Source organism: Ascidiella aspersa, chromosome 4 (genome assembly GCF_963924565.1).
Source record: "Ascidiella aspersa chromosome 4, kaAscAspe10.2, whole genome shotgun sequence".
Classification (NCBI taxonomy): Eukaryota; Metazoa; Chordata; class Ascidiacea; order Phlebobranchia; family Ascidiidae; genus Ascidiella; species Ascidiella aspersa.
The window spans coordinates 3,727,923-3,747,615 of NC_139450.1; the positions used below are offsets into that span (position 1 = coordinate 3,727,923).

Sequence of the window (19,693 nt, forward strand, 5' to 3'; positions counted from 1 at the left end):
TAAAAGGTTACTTAAACTTGTGTAGGCTTTGATATTTACTTTTCCGTCCTAATGTATCTCGCTCTACATTAGTGTCTTTGTATTTTGTTATCATGTTACATCGGTTGTCACGTAATGACACTTTTCGGTTTTAAGGTCATTTTACCGCAGAAATTCGTGAATCATAAAAATTGCAAATGGTCCGCCTCCTAAAAAAATAAACAAAAAGTTTGGAAATCACATCTAAATCGTCCACAGGCGAAACCCTGGCGATAGCTGAGGCTGCCAGACGTGCGATTATCAAGCGAGGAACCGCCATAGAATTGCTGGAAGCTCAGGCGGCTACTGGCAACATCGTCGACCCCAGGACTGGCAAAAAGATGTCGGTTGATCAGGCCTACTCCATTGGTAAGCTTCAAACTGTGGAGAATAGTTTGTTAAACCCTCTGGTTAATATGGTAAAATAATAGAATCCGCACGATAAATTTTGAAATATATACGGTTAAGGCGCAATTTCTGTCTTATTTTAACTGAGTATTTCTAACGAAAAGTCGAGAACTAGTAGTTTTCTATGTTTTTTAGTTATTGTTTTGGTGTATGAGTGGTTATCGCAACAAATGTTACACAGCATTCCAAAATTTTGTAATGATTTTGTTAATACAGCAAAGGTATGACCAAACGAGTTTCAGGGCATCCGTTTAACTCTCATAGAGTCTGTATATTTTAATTAAGTCTTTCTCGGCAAACTTAAATTGAAATCACTCCGGTAGTCTTACAATAAACAACAAACAGGCTATATTTTGCCAAAAGAAGCTACAAAATGCTATTTGTTGTTATTTCACGTTTTTTTAATATAACCGCTCACTAATGCTTGTATTTTTGTGGTAATCTCTAATATTAAAAATATTCATTTTTATTAAAAATATTCATTTTTATTAAAAATATTTATTTTTATTAAAAATATTCATTTTTATTAAAAATATTCATTTTTATTAAAAATATTCATTTTTATTAAAAATATTCATTTTTATTAAAAATATTCATTTTTAAAACACCAGCAAATTTTTTTATGTCAAAATTTTAATAAACCGTTTAAAAACGCGTTCTTTCGATTATCAAATATAATCAACCTTGATAATGAATCACAAAGCCTAAAAGGTCGTGTAGATGGATATCATCTCGATAAAGACGTTTCGATACGAACTGAAGATGATAGAAGCTCGTATCGAAACATCTTAATCAAGATGCTGTCGATTTACTCGACCTTTTTGGCTTTGCGATCCATTATCAGGCTACATTAGAGATCCGTCAATGGTGTACCCAAAGAAAATAATTAACTGTTTTCTTCATTCCAGGTTTAATCGACCGTGTCCACGTCGACACGCTCGAGCGAGCACAGCGCGCAGTGAGGGGATACCCCGAACCTGGAACCAAGCAAATCCTGTCTTTGTTCGAAGCGATGAGAAAGGGATTGGTGGTGGAGTCCAGGGGAATCAGGCTCCTCGAGGCACAGATCGCTACAGGGGGGCTGGTGGACCCCCGCGCCCACCACAGGGTAAGTGAAGACGTGCCCTGGATGTGGTATAAGGGATATACAGTGAAAATGGATATTAAAACAGACAGAAAGATAATGTTTTGATGAGGAAACATGATATTTTATTGAAACTACAATTGAACTAGTTTAAAGCCCAGCAATTGTTATGTTTCAAAACTTTTACTTAAATATATACTGGTATCTGTTTTCCACTTATACTTTTTGGACTGTTATACATACTTTAACTTTGTATTATATTTTTTGGGTGCATGTTGGCCCCTATGCACTTAGTCTGTCAAATTCCTTTTCTGTAAGCCACAAATAGCTGTAAGCAGTTACTGTTTGGTACTTTAAATAAGTGAAAATCTTAAATGTTTATCATTTATAAACAGTGAGCATGATTTATGCATATTGAACACTTTATTTATCGTCTAATTACCTTTTTGTGATTTAAATTGGTTGAAAAAAAATCCTTCATAAAATATATGTTTTCGTTAAATAAATTTATGTATGTTTCAGTTTATCTTTAAGAAACGATTTCTTTTGTCCCAAAAGTCTAAACTAAAAAATGTTTGTTATGCTTTTTATTGTCTGCTTGAGATTCCTTACATAATAAAGTGTTTAGGCTTGGTTAAACGATATTTTTCTGTTTGCTGATAACATTTTCTTCACAGGTCCCGATCTCAGTGGCTTACAAGAGAGGACTCTTCGACGAGAGGATGAACCAGATCTTGGAAGACCCCTCGGATGACACAAAGGGATTCTTTGATCCAAATACACAAGAAAACCTCTCCTATCTTGATCTTATGGACAGGTCATTATTAGTTTCATTTTTTTTATTTTACTTTAACGACAATAAGGCCTGATATAGTGATGTTGAAAATGAATAGATTTACTCGAAACGTTCAAAATGCTACCTACTTCTGTATTTAATTTGATTAATTCTACGTCTAACTAAAACTTTTAACCATTTCGCTCCATGATTAGATTTAATGTAACGAAATTCAAACAATAAAAAAAAAAAAAATTGATAGTAAAAAAAATTATAAGAGGAATACCGTTACAGCTATAACCTTATTATTTGTAAGGAACAATGTCGCACGTTATGAGCAATTTAAACTAACTTGAATTACGACAATTGCTGTTCACGCCAGAACCAAGATCATTTGCATTAATAAATTTAGTGTCGCCTCTAATATTAAATTAATGTGCAGAAAATTATATTTAGGAAAACATCACCAATACAAGCCTGGTTGCGGTACTTATTTTTTCGAACTTAATATTTTTTCGTTTTTTTCTTGTGAAAGAAATTGTGAGTGTAATACATGTTGTTTATCAACATTAATTAAGTCTTGAATTTTTGATTAAATGAAACATTCAACAAACAATAAGCGAAAACTAATTTTTTCATTCTCAACATGCAGATGCGAAATCAAGGGCGAGCACAATCTACGATTCCTGATTTTGAGCCAGAACAAAAAGCGAAGAAAGGGAAATAAGGCTCCAGAATCTCCCAAGAAAACTAAACCGATTATGACGTGAGTAAATTTTAGACGATTTTCAACTGGATCACATTTGATAAATGTGCAAAATAAAATAATAATTACTCGCTAAAGCATAGGGGTTCTCAAACTGGGGTCCGTGGACTAGTTTTGAAGGGTCTAGGAGTCCTAAATGAGTCAGTGGAATAAATGTTTCTAAAAAAAAGGTTTAATTGAAAAAACACTGCGGCTGCGGCGCCTCATTCTTAAATGTATATTATACATTTTTTCAATTAAAGCTTTTTTCAGAAACATTTATTCCACAGACTTAATATCAGTTTCACATTGGTGGACCGAAAACAAAAGGATTTTTTTCTTTAGTCTTTTTTATTTTGACGTCAATTTTTGGCACTAAATTGGAAACATCTTGCCGACTTTGTATACGCTAACCGAAAGGGGGCCACATAAAAAAAGGTTTATAAACCCCTGCCATTCCATATAAAAAAAATAAAAATATTTAACCCAAATATTTTGGTTGCACTACACATGTAATCAAGAAATTTATTTTCTTTTTTTCTATTTTTAATGAAATTCCAGTAATAGATAGATATGTCAATATTATTGAATGCCTCATATTTATATTTTTTATTGAAAATAAAATTTTTTGGTAAAGTTTTATAAAAAATTAAAAATGATTTTTCTAAAAGCTTTCATATAAGAAAAACCCCTTAATATGGGTTCAACTTTGATTTAGATTCAAGACTCTCTACAACACCGTGGTCTCACTGGATGACCTTTTGCGTCTTGGGGTCGTTGACCAGAAGACAGTTGATCTCGCAAAGCAGGGGGTCATGACCCAGAGTGACCTCGAAGCGCAGCTGAGCGACAACCTGATTGGTCAGCTTCCGATCTCGGGTGTGCTTGTGATTGGAACTAAGGAGAAACTCTCTTTTCTTGAAGCTTTCAACCGAAATTACATCAGCGCTGAAGCGGCGACCGAGTTTCTCCAAGCTCAGGTGAGTTTATATGGAAGTTTGCTTAGGAGCAAACTAATTTTATTGTTTTTTGACGTTGAGGTAAATATTAAAACTAGAGATAGACCGATATATCGGTTTATCGATAATTTCGGCCGATTTTTTGCCGATTAGCGATATATGGGTATTGGTAAATTTTGGCTGATATTTCGGCCTATGTTTAGTACGAATATATGATAAAGTTTTACCTGAAAATTAGAAAAAAATTCTCAATATTTGTCCAAATTTTTTTTGTTTAGCATCATGCCAAGTTACTATACAAAAAAAGAGTTTAATGAATATAGGTAGATAAAGTAAAATGTTTTAGATTTAATTTTCAATTAATTCAAATGTTGACGATATTTACGCCCGGTATATAAAAAATTGGTATCGATATCAGGTATCGATTGGCAAAAACGTTAAAGATGGAGTATCGGTCTGAAAAAGTGATATCGGTCGATCTCTACTTCAAACCCATACAGATGTGTGTTTATCTCTTATCGTCCAACGATTAACTTGCCTTCACTTTAAACAACTTCTTAATGCCTGGCAAAAAATTTGAAACCCAAAGCTTCAGCATTAATTTATGTTAAAAAAATCGGCGTAAAATATTTCCACTGCTGCAGAAAGTACTTCTAATTTAGTTGATCAAATTTTGACAAAGAGACTATAAAATATATAAAATTGCTGTGGTTATTTTTATTTTTTGCAACTTACACTTGAAAATCTAACAAGGTGAGTGAAGCCCCAAATAAATAAAAAAGAAATTAAAAAAATGTTTAAAATAATTTTTTTTTTTTAATGTTAAAAAATAAAAGTTTTTTTTGATAACAAATATCAAAAACTTATATTTATCAACTAACGCGTGAATCCCACTTTAGGCGAAAAATACAGAAATACAAAGGATTTAGTTTTTTTGATTGAAGTTCCCTATGCCTGACACAAAACGGCCACTATTTTCTTTCTATCTCCAAAAAATGGCTGCCATTTTTGTTCTATCTAACAACTGACGCGTGCATCCTACTTTAAGACAGAAATACACGCGAAAATGATTTACTTGCATTCGTTAAACCAACTTCGTTATGCCTGACACAAAATGGCTTCCGTTTTATCCCGACCTCCAACTAACGCGTGCAACCATACAGGCTTGCAGCGGAGGTGTTGTGAACCCGAAGACAGGCGAAGTTCTTAGCGTACAGGACGCTTACATGTCGGGTATGATTGACAGGCAGCAACTCGCTGAACTCGACAAAGCTGAAAGCTTCGTACTCGGGTAAGCAGACGAGTAGTTTTATATTATTATTATTTTTAACACCATGTTTTTGGTACTGCGATGAATGAAAACAAACACATAGTTAAAAGCATAATTTTTTGCACTTAGCCAATTTGCCGTACTCAATTACTCATACTTTATTTGGTTTCATACTTTATCTATAAAATATACATTTAATAAAGCTGTATTTTTTTTACGATTAGTTATAAAATTTGTGAAAGGATTATATAAAATCTGGTTTGACCAAATTCAAACAATGTTTTTGTTAACCTTTTTATAACTTTGTAACCTTTTTGTTGTTTCTGCCAAATTTTATTTCCATAACGAATTCTTATTCACATGATCGTTTACAGTTTCGACGATCACGGCACACGAAAGCAACGCTCGATTCGTGAGATGATAAAGAAGAAGCTTCTCACGGAACGTCACGTGATCAAGATGCTCCAATCACAACTCGCTACTGGGGGCGTCATCGAGCCATATGTGAGTCACGAGTGTAATAAAATAAATACTTTTTTAATATTTTTTTTTTGTGATTACATTTTTTATATATACTAACTTTTTTTAGTAATGAATTTTTTTAGTAATTAATTTTTTTTTTGTAATTAATTTTTTTTGTAATTAAATTTTTTTATATATACCAATTGTTTTAGTAAAAGTTAGTTTTCAAATTAAATGATTAAAATAATTAATTACTAATAAGAAATTAGTATATAAAAATTTAATTACAAAATAAAATTAATTACCGAAAAATTTTAGTATATATAAAAAATAATTACAAAAAACATTAGTATATAAAAATAACTAATAAAAAAATAGCAGCATTGGTAAATGTGATAAGAATATGCAATGTTATTTCCGTCTAATTTAATTCAAGTTGTTACATCGACTTGGTGTCACTTCACAAACCTTTAAAACAGTGGTTCTTAACATTTTACGACTTGCTTTAGAGATGCAGCAGCAGAAATAACAATAAAATAAATGCGTCTTAAAGTAAATTGGCGTTGTCTGTTACTTTACTTAACATAAGGTGCACAAGAAGATATACTGAATTGTTAAAAAGAACGAAACGCAGATGTTACACCAGAAATATGTAAGGGGTTCGCGACTATTTGAAAGCATTAAAAGGAGTCACGGTAAAAAAGTTGAGAACCACTGCTTTAAAAAAAATTTGCGGAAAACTGTTTTATTCTTTTTCATCTAACTCGTTTTCCTTCACAGACCAAAGTGCGAGTAAGTCGCGAACAGTCGGTGAAACTCGGAATCGTCGACCAGAGTTTGTACGACCTACTCGACTCAGATGACTCGCTCTACTCGCACCCCATATCACGACAAACTCACTGCTACAGCGAGTTACTCGCTCACTGCGGAAGTCCCGGCACTCCGATGATTTCAATCAATGTTGAGGTGAGTTTTTGTTGAAATAAGAGAAATGTATTTGCAGGTTAAAATTGCACTGAATAAGTGAAAATGGAAATCAACTTGACACTATTAAAAGATCTTAAATGATATATAATTATATATATTTCGCCAGCAAAGGCATCGTCCGTACATTTGAATTAACAAACGCAACAGTAAAAAGTATTATTAAGATAAAATAAAAAAATAAAATGTTTACAAGGTATTTGCTAAAGCCGATTTTTGTCGTCTACAAATTAAGTTAATTACCCAATTTCTAAATGGCATCATCAGTTTTGCTAACAAAACTTATTCAACTAGTGTTTTGGAAATTTTTCAACCTAATTTTGTTTCCTTCAGATGAAGACTTCTGAAGCAGACAGAAAGAAGGTCGATCGAAACTCGATCACGTTCGAAACCACTCTAGAGAGGTAAGCCAGATAATCATCAAGCCTTACTTAAGCCCGTGGCAAACTAATGTAACTTACAAACTGCAGAAATTTACCAGAAAAGCCAATTTAACATTTACTTTCGCGCAGTGATCGTATACGCTTCATTACTTTATTACAATTTTCGATTTTTTTCCAAATTTTATAAAGTCGGTCAAAAAAAGTTGTTGTTTCAGTATATATAGCTTTTTATGCAGTTAAACTTTCTATTTTGTTTAGATTTAAGCACATTTTTTTAACTTGTATTTTTCTTTAATTTAAATAATAAAAATACAAGTTACATTTAATCTCCTTATCAAGAAAACTAAAAATACTTGTGTAAAACAATTATTTATCATCTACCCTTCTTCTTTCTTCCAATAAACTTTATATCTTTTTTTAGATTCACATACATTTAAATGTTGAAAAAAATATGAAACTTTTACAAAAGCTACCTAGTTTTGTACTGCTTTGATATTCCTACTATGGAATAGTGAAACTAACTAAACCCTCCAGCGGGAACTAACTAAACCCTCCAGCCATAAAGCTACAAGCATTTTACTAACGTTTCTATTTTTTTTTTCGAAACGAAACAAAGTTATTCGACTTGAAACTTTTTGCTTTCAATTTTCCTGAAAAAAGCTAAAACTTATGTAAAATAAAACTTAACTCATCATTTCACCTCACTTACATTCTCTTGCCCTTTCTTCTTAGGAGAGTGTCCCTGATCGCTCTTCTCGAGATCGGACTAGTTTCTGAGGAGTCGGTGAGAGCGCTGGAGGAGGGATTTCTCTCGGAGGAGGAGCTCTTCTCCTCATTGCGCCAATATTTGGTGGGAGAGCAGCCAATCGCTGGGATGTCGATCGAAGCTACTGGACAGAAACTCGGCATACTTGAATGCATTAAGAGCGGCATTCTTAAGCGTGGCACAGGTACGTTGAGATCTGGTGTTAACTAATACTGGATTTTATTGCCACTATAGTATTCATAGGACAACTCTGCCTGTAAAATAACTTACAGCTAGGGATGTCTGATATCGGATCACAGCCGATACTTGATGCCATGTTTTAGTTTAGGTCAGGGGCGGGCAATTATTTTTGACATTGGACCGCATGAGAAATGGAAAATATCGGGCCGTGTAAAAAATGGGATCTTGAATACACATTATACAACGTTTTGTACATTTTAATAGAATCTTTAAATATCCTTGTTTTGACAAGCTGGTAAGAATAGAAATAGTTATTCTGATATCATGAAGAAAAAACAAGACTTATTTTTGCTTTATTTTGTTTTGCTTTTCCACGGGCCGAAAATTGCCTAGGTTTGGTATAGGTGCTTGGACGATACCGCGCTGGTACCGGTGGCAATCCGACACCAAATTGATTTGTACATTTAATACCTTTGTGTTGAAGTTCTCAACAAAAATCTTTTCGCTTAGGCTGTAAACCGATTACCACACGCGTGTTTCCTAGTAAAAAGCCCTCGTTGAGACTTTACACTGCTTACCACATATGTGTTTCTAAACAAATCCCTCTCGTGCAGGCTTGGAATTGCTTGAGGCGCAAGCTGCCACCGGTTGCATTCTCGACCCAGTGAGTGGAAAGAGGTACGGGGTGAGTGAAGCGCTGGCACAAGGCTTCATTGATGACTCACAAAAGGATACACTTGAACGAGCACAGAGAGCAGTGCTTGGTTACAAGGATCCGGTGTCCAAGAAAATGCTATCCTTGTTTGAGGTAAGCTTAAAAAAGACGGGTCACGCTTTAAAATACCTGTATTAATTTGTTATCTGATCGGCAAAAAATATACCGATTTGGAGTTTCAACTTTTTTTTTTTTTTTTTTTTTTTTAGCCAAAATACATTGAAAAGCTTAGATCAAATTTAGATTTATCAAAGTCAATATAGCGGTAGGTAACATTTTGAACGCTTCAACTATATCTTTATTAATTTTCAACATTAGAAAATGTTTTTTTTATATTTAACTGTCTGTTGCAAAGTTGATTTGTTGTTTTTGTGGAAGCACTGCTGACTTAAGCTTAAAAAATCTATCTTTGATAACTAATTGAGTAAACGAAAAACAACCTATAGCCTTAAGTTGCTCTGTTTAGGTTGCGTGAAATGCATTAAAATTACCTTATAATGAAAAATGAACATGAGAACAATATATAGTCTGCCAAATATTTGCTTTTGTTGTTGATGTACGTTTTTTTGTCTATTGAAAAAGTCAAGAGTTTATTGTTTCTTGTATTTTTATTTATGTCAATTTTCTGCGTTAAACTTAGCAATTTTTTTCACGAAGAAATAACATCATCCGGCTACATTAATTGGAGGAAAAGCTCATTTGTCAACGCGTATTGGCTTGTTTATTATTTCCTCTTAAAAATCCTTCGTTAAAAGATAAAAACTTGACCACAAAAGCATCAAAATACAACATTGATTTTTTCAGGCGATGAACAAGGGCTACGTCACTGAGTCACGTGGTATTCGTTTGTTGGAGGCCCAGATAGCGACAGGGGGCCTCATCGACCCTACTGTGTCCACCAGGGTGCCGCTCTCTACTGCCTACAAGCGGGGAATCATCAACGAGAAGATGTTCAAGATACTCACAGATCCGTCGGATGACACAAAGGTAATATGTTAGTTATTTGCATTTTTGTTAGTACAGAATTCATAAATATTCAAACACAAAGAAGAGTCCTTCTAGTTCAGACCTGGGCCAACTAGGTCACGAGGCTTACTTTTCATAAAGCTCTTTAATAGAAATATTATTAGGGGAGTTAGTGATGAAGGGCTTGGGCTGGTAGAAGTTTCTTTAGACCTGATTCCGACTATTAGTCGTTTGCCCTGTTTTTGTTTTATTCGGACGGGTTTAGTTCTTTTTCCGACGATATTAGGTTAAAGTACAAATTAGAACTGATTCAGACTATTAGGTATTCGCCCGGTTTAGGTGTTATTCCCTTGGGTTCAGGTCTTAATCCGATTTATATCTGATTCGCACTATTAGGTATTCGCCCGGTTTAGGTCTTATTCCGCCAGTTAAAGGTCTTATTCCGATTTAGATCTGATTCACTTTAATAGGTATTAGCCTTCAGGTTGGTCGTATCTTGAACTTTGTTTTATTCCGACAATCAATTTACTCGAATTTCTGTTTTATGGCTGGATCCCAACTAACCACTTTTCGGAAAAGAGAATTGGTTGGCCTAAGCTGTTATACTTCGCTTAGTAGCCTATTTGGGTCACCGCGAAAAAAGGTTTGAAAAGCATTGAACTACTGAAGTACCGCGTGTCCGAAACTTGGGCATTTTCGATTATTTTCTCATTTCACCTCGAAATCGATTCTAACTTACACTTTCCCTCTTAGGGCTTCTTTAAAAGTCGCCCTGTTTAGGTTTTATTACGATTGGCTGAGGCCTTATTCTGATTTAGAACGGATTTAGACTCTTAGGTATTCGCCATGTTTAGCTCCTAATCCGAACTGTGTTTTATTCCGACGAAAGTTTTATGCTAATTTCTGTTTTATTGCTAAGTCTAACAAACCTCTTTTCTCTCAGGGCTTTTTCGATCCCAACACTGAAGAAAACCTCACCTACCTTGAGCTGATGTCTCGGTGCAACGTCGATCCATCCTCCGGACTTGTTCATCTTGTGCTTAGCGAGAAGAAGAAGCACAGGAAGAGCAGGAGGAGCCACGATGAAGAGTCCAAGAAAAAGAAGAGAACTACCCACAGATCGAGGAAGGTGGTCATTATCGATCCTGACACTGGAGCCGAGCTTTCCATCAAGGACGCTTACAAGAAAGGTTGGTTGGAGATAAAAGGTTGTGTTGTGCGTCGGGGTCACCAGTTTTAAGGCAACGATTTTTACAAACTAAACTTACAATTAAAATAAAATTTCGTAGTGGATGGAGGTTGTACTAAGACGTAATTAAGAATATCAAAGATTATACAAAAGTAGGTATCATTTTGAACGTTTCGGGTAACTCTTCATTCATTTTCAACATGTATGAAGACACTGATTATATATGTATACATACTGCTAAGGCAGACGAGGAAACAAGGAGATTAAAATCATTTCAATTTTAGCTTTCAAGTTCCTTATCGCACGGTCTCGTCGTCAAAACATATCGTGATTAAGCGAAAAAAATTCTAATACTTCAATGGTAAAGTTGTTCTTCCGCCCAAATGTACCAACGTTTCGACCACCTATTCGGCCAATCATTTTTTTTGAGGTTGGCGTAACGTTAGTACTTTAATAAAATTTGGCCAGAAACACAATTTACAATTGAAACAATGCCTGGCAGCAACAGCATATTCATTTCTAAAACCTATTAAAAACGCTAAAATATTACCGATTTTCTTTATCTTCAGGTCTCATTGACAAAGCCTCCGCTCGTCAGCTTTTGGAGCAGGAGGGAGAATGGAAAGAGGAAGAACAATTAGAGAGGAAAGAAGAGAGAAAGAGATCTCCTCGCAAGTCCACAACATCAGAGAGCTCCAACGCTAAAACGCCAACCGTAAGTTCACCTTAGTTCAAATTATTTTGTAAGTTGCTAAGTAGTTGTCATAAAGTGGTATTTTAGCCATACAGAATAATGTGGCCTTCTTCCCCCTATATTTTGCCTGTTTTTGCAAAAGTCCCTTTTAATGAAACATTATTGCTTTGGTTTGCCATCCAACCTAATTCTAGAGGTAAATTTGCAAGATAACACTAAAGTACAATCGAAGCTGAGCGTATCGTCATCTGAACAAAATATAAGAGTATCAGACATCTCTTAAATATTGTGAAATTACACAGTTAGTAAAAATTCGTTTAATTTAAGTGTGCACTGTAAAAGTTGAAGATTTTTGGTTTACCTAGTTTAACAATACATTTCCACTATTAAAAAACATTTGTGATGTGCATCTTTTTATTTGAAGAACTGAACTGAATTAATTCGTATTTAACATTCCACGAAACCAGCGTTTGAGAACTTTTCCCGAAATCCTTATTCAGACGCAGAAAATGCTTTGCTGTAATTTATTTCTTTGCTCGGTAAATGTAAAACTAACTCGCTTTTTGGTATTGTGTTACTTGGTTACCAGTAACTTGTCTAAAAATTAAATTTCAATGTTTTTGTTATTTAAGCAATTCTGGACTGGAGTACAATATTTGGTTGGTGATTTAATAGGGGTGCAAGAATTGATTAAGCCACTCAACTAAACTCTATACTTTTGCTCCAGGACACCTTCTCACTTGAAGACCTGAACGCCCGCTTACTACTGCTCTCTAGCGGCGCTTACCAGCCGATCGCGGGGATCGTTGATGTTAAGAAGGAGGAAGCGATCACAATCGGGGAAGCTGAGAAGAGAAGGCTCGTGGACTCAACCACAGCACAGAGGCTATTTGAAGCACAGGTGAGACTTAAGCTTAGTTGTCGTATACCGCAATAGAAGCCGTAACCCAATGCAAAAGTTTAACATAAAAGCAAACAGCCGTCTTTGGGTATTGGTTCAATCTTAACTATAGTGTGCCACAAAGTCTATGAGTTTAATTGTTAATTAGGAAAGTCTTTGGAAAAAAATTTAAAGAGTTTTTAAATTTAAAGAGAATTAAAATGAGATCTTTTCAGCTTTTCTAAATTAGATTTGAATCAGAATTAGATCATTGTAGTTTTCTTAAATTAGATTAGAATTAGAATTAGCCGCATTTTGCTCTAATTCGTTAAAATAGAAAACTAGAATTGTCTAGTTTTCCGCCTGGGTGGGACTAAGTAATTATGCTTTCCTCAATGCCTTTATAATACAGGGGAAGTTGTTTTTCAAAGTTACAAAAAAACGCGGCGCACTTGAAAATCTTTCGCTGCACATTGTCAGTGATTGAACCCCAAGAAGACAATTTTTTCATCGAAATCTAAACTATTCTATTTATTCCACAGGCGGCCACCGGAGGTATCATTGACCCGAACAAGCCGGATGGTAACCGCCTGTCAATCAACGAAGCACTGGCGCGTGGCCTCATCGACCGACGTACCTCCACGCGATTGGCCAACGCCGAGAAGGCGTGTCGGGGATTCCCCGATCGTCGAGGCAACGCCCCTCTTTCGTTGGGAGAGGCGATTAAGCGAGGAATATGTTATTACGAGGCTGGAACTAGACTGCTGGAGTATCAGGCCGTTACAGGTGTGTTACTAATCAATATGATGTTGCTACAAGGCAGACTTTACTGAAAATAAGTTCTTGTGGTATATATTTGTTTGTCCAACGTTTCGGCTAACTATTCAAAAAGCCTTCGTTAGGGAATGGCCAACAAGACGCAAAGTGAAACCATTTTATGGACAAACAAATACATACCAGAAAAGCTTATTTTTATACCGGTGTGTTACGTGACTTGGCTTATTAAAATATTAGCATATCAAGACAAAACTGGCTGCACAGTAACGTTACGTAAGTCGCAATAACCAAAATAAGTCGCTATGACGTCAAATCTACCGTGATGACGTCACAGATACTTACATATTGCAGAATGCACCGTCGTATGTTCTGCTGATCTCTCCGTTACCTTTCTTCTCCTGAAACAAGATAATCAAAGTAAAACGTACTGTTGAAATTTGGTGGATTTCGAATGGATTTATTGCAAGCTTAGCCTTTGATTCCACATTAGTGTATAACAGCATTTCTCAACCGGTGCGCCGCTAGCGAAGGGAGAAAGCATGTCGAAATAAGTCCCAAATTAATCGGAATAAGACTTTAATGGACAACATAGCGTTTTTAGTCCCAAAGGCTTTAAGTCCCTTTAAAGATATGCAACTATAAAAGCCATATAATAAAAAATGCAGGCAATTTGAGAGAAATATCGGTACACCTCAAATATGTTGCGCTCGCTTCGCTCATAAGGTGCGCCGCCACGTTTTGCATACGTCTCTAGGTGCGCCTCAAAGTAAAAAGGTTAAGAAACACTGGTGTATAATGTGATCTAGCTCTGGCGGAGTAGTACTGACCTGCGAATATAATAGTATGCCGTGTACCTTTGGAAAGGACATTATCGAAATCAGTTGGCCTAATCTGGATTTTCATGCAAGCAAGGCAAGGCTAGAAAAACAACTATCCAGGGGTGAGGTTCGAACTAACGACCTCGGCCAAACCGCGACCGTCGATATACCAACTAAGCTACACAGGCTCAGTGGAAGCTGGTCGTGATGTTGCTTAATCCGGTCTGTTAATTTACAGTATGCGCGAACAGGACGCAGCAGGCAGCAGTGATACGTTTTTTTCTCAACTTGCTTTACCAATGAGCGTGCGTAGCTCAGTTGGTAGATCGACAGTCCCGGAGGTCGTGAGTTCGAACCTCACTGCAGGATAGTTGTTTATCTTACTTGCACTATAATCCTGATCAGCCAAATTGATTTCGATTATATTCTATCCGAAGATACACGGTATATATAATATGGAATGAGTTTATGGATATAACGGAATATAGACATATTTAATGAACATTGGATCTAAAAGTCGTTTTTTTAACGCGCGTAAAATTACATTTTAAACGCTTTTCATTGGAATTTAAGTCAGAACAAGACAAACTGGCTATGATTTTAAACAACTAAACCCCAAACGTTTGTATTTCTGTTAAGTAAGCGAGCTCCGTAATCATAAAACAAAAACTGACGGGACTTATTTCATCCGCTAGGTGGCCTCATCGACCCGAGCAACGGTTCTCGCTTGACATTGGAAGAAAGTTTAAACCGTGGTTGGATCGAAAAGAGGTTGGTTGATAAGTTGGGAGATCTGAGCAGATACAGCAGAACAATTGTGGACCTGAAGACAAACCTTCTCGTAAGTGGCGTGTTCTTGTAGTTTGTAGGGTCTAGCGTACATTTTTACTAGATTTGTCCGATAATTTTATTTCGATACCCGATATTTTGGGTAATACGTAGCCGATACGATACCAAATGACGTCATTACCATGCTTAAACAAGCAAAATAGATAAAATTGAAACGTTGAAACGTATCATTTCGTTTTTTGGCTAAAATTTGCTTTAATAACGTTAACAAGTTCCAGTTTTGAACCTTGCAAAGGTCAAGGTGAAAAATTCGTTTGTAAATATTGGAAATCCCTAAAATCTGTGAAGTGTAGATACCAAATTCTATATACATTAAAACCTATGTATATATATTTGTTGCACTCCGATCCCTGTACAAATGTGTCTCCATAAACATAGTGATCATACCTAACACAGAACGTAGAAATGTCTCCACTAATGTAATATTGCTCGCTGATCTGTGGTATTTATTAAATGTACTTAACCAACAACATTAACAGGGTAAGTTCACACGTGTACACGGGAATATATTATTCACGCAAAACAGCTTCATTTAAATCAACCTTAGCAGGGTTTAACATAAGCTTAAAATGTATTGGGAAGTATTGGTAAAAGATCAAGTCGTGCTTAAAAAAAATTATGTATCAATTACAGTAATCTTAGCTGGTTCCTTAACTGTGTTCAGGAAATTAGATGCAGTTCAAAGCTGTATGTTGTTTAATATACTATCTGAATCAATAATATAAACAATTAAACATACATTTACAACAAGTAAGCAATTTTTCCACTTTTACTAAGCATTTAAACAGGGAAACGTTACATTTTGTCGTGTTTTTGCCCTAGTAAAAAAACTATAGTAAATACCAATGTTAGGCAAACAACGCCCAGTCAAATTCAGATGGAAATTTCAATTCATTGGCATTTAAGTTCGCTTTACAAACATGTCACAATTTTCTCACAAGAGCCCGCCGTTAAGAGGTCAGCTATTTTTGTCTGGTGTTCGAATGTTAGTCAACAACATCAGAATACGGTACAAATTTGGTTCACCGAGTAAAAAAAACCTACTATAAAAACAAGTCAGTTCAAGCGATAAATCCTCAAAACGTTTGTTTATTTTACTGCAGGTGTGTCGTAGTTACAAGTGCATTTGCGTGAAACCGCCATTCGTTGGTTGCTATTCGCGGAAATTAAGTTCTCAGGGTTATAGGTTCCCAAATGTATGGTATTTAGGGAGCGGTAGTTTAGGAACGTATACAGGGGCCAGGGGGGCACACAATAAGACCAAAAAAGCAACAATACCTAAAACAGAAAAATCTATAATACTATAGTTATAAGACCAACGACATAATAACTCCAAATACGCAGTAATGTCCACTACAGATTAATATTTAAATCGTCTAAATAAGACCTAAATCTGCCGGAATACGTCCTAAATTTATCGGAATAAGGCCTAAATGGCCAAAATAACGCCTGAAACTGTATGGAGGGGGTACGGGACCGTCAGGGACCGTCAGGGACCGTGGATCTGGCATCGGCCGTTTTGATGTCGACGTTTGGGCGACCTGGTTTAAATGGCGCCATTAGGGCGCCCCTGTTTTGGTATCGGTTTTTGGTGGGTATTGGGTGTGGTTAGATAATGGGTTAGGGTTAAAATTATTAGGGGAGTTAGTGATGTATTTAGGGGTGTAGTCTGGGGTTAGGTTAAGTGTTGCATTAAGTGTTGTATGATTCTGGCCATTTAGGTCTTGTTCCGACGGGTTTAGGACTTATTCGAATTAGGCGTATTAGGTATTAGTCCCTAATTTGAAAATTAAATTATATTTTAATTACTTTTGTTTTCTATGTTGTTTTTACATGATCTTTCGGCGTAATTAATGTTTTTTATTTACTAAGCCAACCAACTAAAAAATTCTGGTTCGGTCGAATAAGGCTTGATGTCATATCATGGCGTTATAAATATTTTTCTGCTAATCTTCTTCGTTAATCAATACAAGAAATTTCTTCCCATTGTAAGCAATATACTGTACATTAGTGCTTTTTGTGTTAGCTACGGCCACTGTGTTTGTGGAGACAAAATTTGTACAGTGATCGGAATGCAACAAATTAACTTACATAAATTTCAGTCTATATAGAATTTCTTATCTACACTTAACACATTTTAGTGATTTCCAATACTTGCAATCGAAATTTTCACCCTGACCTTTGCAAGAGCTAAATGTCGACCTCAATTCCTGATCAGTAACCGAATAATAGTCCAGCTACTAGCTGTTCTAGACTGTTCTGTTGAAACAACAAATGATACCCTGAAAGACATCGCAGACTTACCAAATTGGTCGATAAATGATGCAAGCAAGGCAGGCTATAAAAACAACTAGCCTGCAGTAAGGTTCGAACTCACGGCCTCCGGCCAAACCGGGACCGTCGCTCTGTCAACTGAGCTACACAGGCTCAAGAGGGTAGCGAGTCGAGAAACAACCAGTTGGTTGGTTGTTTTTTCTAGCCTGCCTTGCTTGCATCATTATGGACAGGTGAGTCTGCGATTATTTTCGATGTACTGATGATGTGTAAGCCGTTGGTCGAAAAGCAGCTTCAGGAGCGCTAGATCACAGTTGTTAAACACATTTGTTTGTGTATCTTTCATTCAATCTTAAATAATAGATGAATTTCTTCAAAATTGTTTGATGTTGTCGATTTGCGTATTTTCTACACATATTCCTTCTTAGTAATGTTTTTTTTCCTTGATTTTTTAAATTTCAGTTAAATGTTTATTAAAAAGCTCTTCTTACCCCATAACCCCTATATACTATTGTTATCCGCAGATGTCTTACACTAACGCACTGGGCCGTTCAATAACCGAAAAACAACTAAACCACCTAGTTTAAAAAAAAAATTCCGGTTAAATGTTTTTAAAACAGCTATTCCAACCCTTATATGTTGTTGTTATTGGCAGATGTCTTACGCCGACGCACTGGAGCGTTCAGTGACTGATCCCTCCACAGGAGTTCGTCTTCTCGAAGCACTTCCAAGGATGGAAAGAAACGTCAAGCTTGTGGGAGGCGTTACCGTTCACGCTTCGTCGGCTTTCACTTCGCTCGCAAGCTCATTGGCTAGCTCGCGCGGTAAGTGTGACGTGCATGTGACGTAACAAAAGCGCATCTGTTACAGCTTGTCCCATCTATAAGCATTAAAATGTCGCACTTGTAACATATCATGTCCCATCTCTTAGATAATTGATTGCTGTATTTGGCAGAACTATGACCTATGTGTGACGTAGTTATGACGTCTGCATAACAAACTTGTGAATTGTACTGGAATAAGATTTTATCCCATATTTTTTTTAATTTTGCCGAACTATGTACTGATGTTTCATTTGTATTTTGTTTCGAAAAAAGATGCTTTTATAATCCACCATCAACGCAAAATTACTGATCGAATTTACAAATTATTTCGGTAGTTTTGTTGGTACCTCAACTCTTAGATATAATTTCAAAAAGCGTCTCAGTTAACTATGTTCCCCAAACAATTAACAATATAAAATTGTTCCTGAAATCTTCTATGGGGCACTGGTGGTCTGTATTCACATATGCGGAGCACATAAACTATATGGGCAAGCAAGGCGTTTCAAAAATTTTCGTTACCCTAAACAACGTACTCTTATTTTTTCAATTAGACCAAGTTAGTAAGTTACAACATAGAGTTAAACAGACATATTTATACCAAAATAACGTCAAAGCTCTTTAAAGGAGTGGTTTATTTTGAAACACTACTGCAGGGGCGGGCAACATACGGCCCGCGACGGGAATTTAAGCGGCCCGCAGACAGTTTGTGGTCTTACATAATAATGTGGCCCGCGGTCAGTCTGCCGCAATAATAGTGGTTATTAGTTATTCTTTATAGTTGTTTGTTTTCTTTGTGTCTTTAGATTCTTTGTTTTGGGTTAAAATTTTTTATCAATTTACAATAACAATTTTGCCATGGATTGTAACGTAAAGTTGACGAGGAGTGTCGCAAATTAAAATAATCGAATGCCCAAATACTTTTTCAATCGATTCGGTAAAACAACAGTATGTTTGCTGTGCAATGAAACTGTTACCGTGTTTAAAGAATACAACAAAATACTATTTATTCCTTGTTTAGGTGGAGAAATACACAGTTAATAAATCGATTCAGGAATGCGGCCCGCTAAGTACTTAATTTTACGATATCCAGCCTGCCGACTGGAGAAGTTGCCCTCCCCTGCACTACAGTATACTGATCCAATTTAAATTGGAATTAAAGTTTAAGCCCAGAGGTCTTATTCCACAACAAAACTTTATTTTGCTTTAGAATCAATCAAAACTGCATTGGTTAAATTTATGAACAATATTTGTTTCTGTTTTTAGCTGAGAGTCCAGTTGGCAGTAGACGCGGTTCCAGACGTGGAAGTTTTGAACGCTGAAAAAAAAATCCACTTTTGAGCCACCCCGATTGAGATTTGAGCTGTGTGTTCCTTAAAACATCTACAGAAGCTGCCATTTTTTCCACTGAACCTCCACGAAAAAAAAATGCAAAACTTTGCCCTGGTCAACCACATATCTTGTATCTGTGTTTCGTTTGTGTGAAAGCTTAGAGATTGACGCTTTTTTTTAATCCCAGCAACTAAGAATTTGTACTCCCACGCTAACACTCACTAACCGTCGTGAAATTGTTACTACAGCTGTAATTGCTTTATCCTCGTTGCAATGTGCCTTTTTTGCGTGCTTTTATCATATATCTCTTAGTGCATAGTTATTTGCTTTTATGAAGGCGTAAT

The 19,693-nt window shown here is 35.9% G+C and overlaps 1 protein-coding gene across 1 annotated transcript in view; it reads left to right on the forward strand.

The window, feature by feature from the left end:
- The window catches only part of LOC146146720 (uncharacterized), a 73,488-nt gene extending 54,129 nt beyond the window's left edge, over positions 1–19,359 (forward strand). Inside the window, exons 54-72 of the mRNA XM_083386983.1 lie at positions 238–387; positions 1,335–1,534; positions 2,188–2,327; positions 2,938–3,051; positions 3,749–4,010; positions 5,153–5,280; positions 5,634–5,763; positions 6,502–6,681; positions 7,039–7,109; positions 7,821–8,038; positions 8,649–8,842; positions 9,554–9,736; positions 10,659–10,905; positions 11,474–11,596; positions 12,294–12,499; positions 13,021–13,264; positions 14,769–14,914; positions 17,852–18,020; positions 19,284–19,359. Coding sequence (XP_083243109.1) covers positions 238–387; positions 1,335–1,534; positions 2,188–2,327; positions 2,938–3,051; positions 3,749–4,010; positions 5,153–5,280; positions 5,634–5,763; positions 6,502–6,681; positions 7,039–7,109; positions 7,821–8,038; positions 8,649–8,842; positions 9,554–9,736; positions 10,659–10,905; positions 11,474–11,596; positions 12,294–12,499; positions 13,021–13,264; positions 14,769–14,914; positions 17,852–18,020; positions 19,284–19,339 — 3,161 coding nt within the window. The 3' untranslated portion in view covers positions 19,340–19,359. The remainder of the gene's footprint in view (positions 1–237; positions 388–1,334; positions 1,535–2,187; positions 2,328–2,937; positions 3,052–3,748; positions 4,011–5,152; positions 5,281–5,633; positions 5,764–6,501; positions 6,682–7,038; positions 7,110–7,820; positions 8,039–8,648; positions 8,843–9,553; positions 9,737–10,658; positions 10,906–11,473; positions 11,597–12,293; positions 12,500–13,020; positions 13,265–14,768; positions 14,915–17,851; positions 18,021–19,283) is intronic.
- The last annotated feature ends 334 nt before the right edge of the window (positions 19,360–19,693 follow it).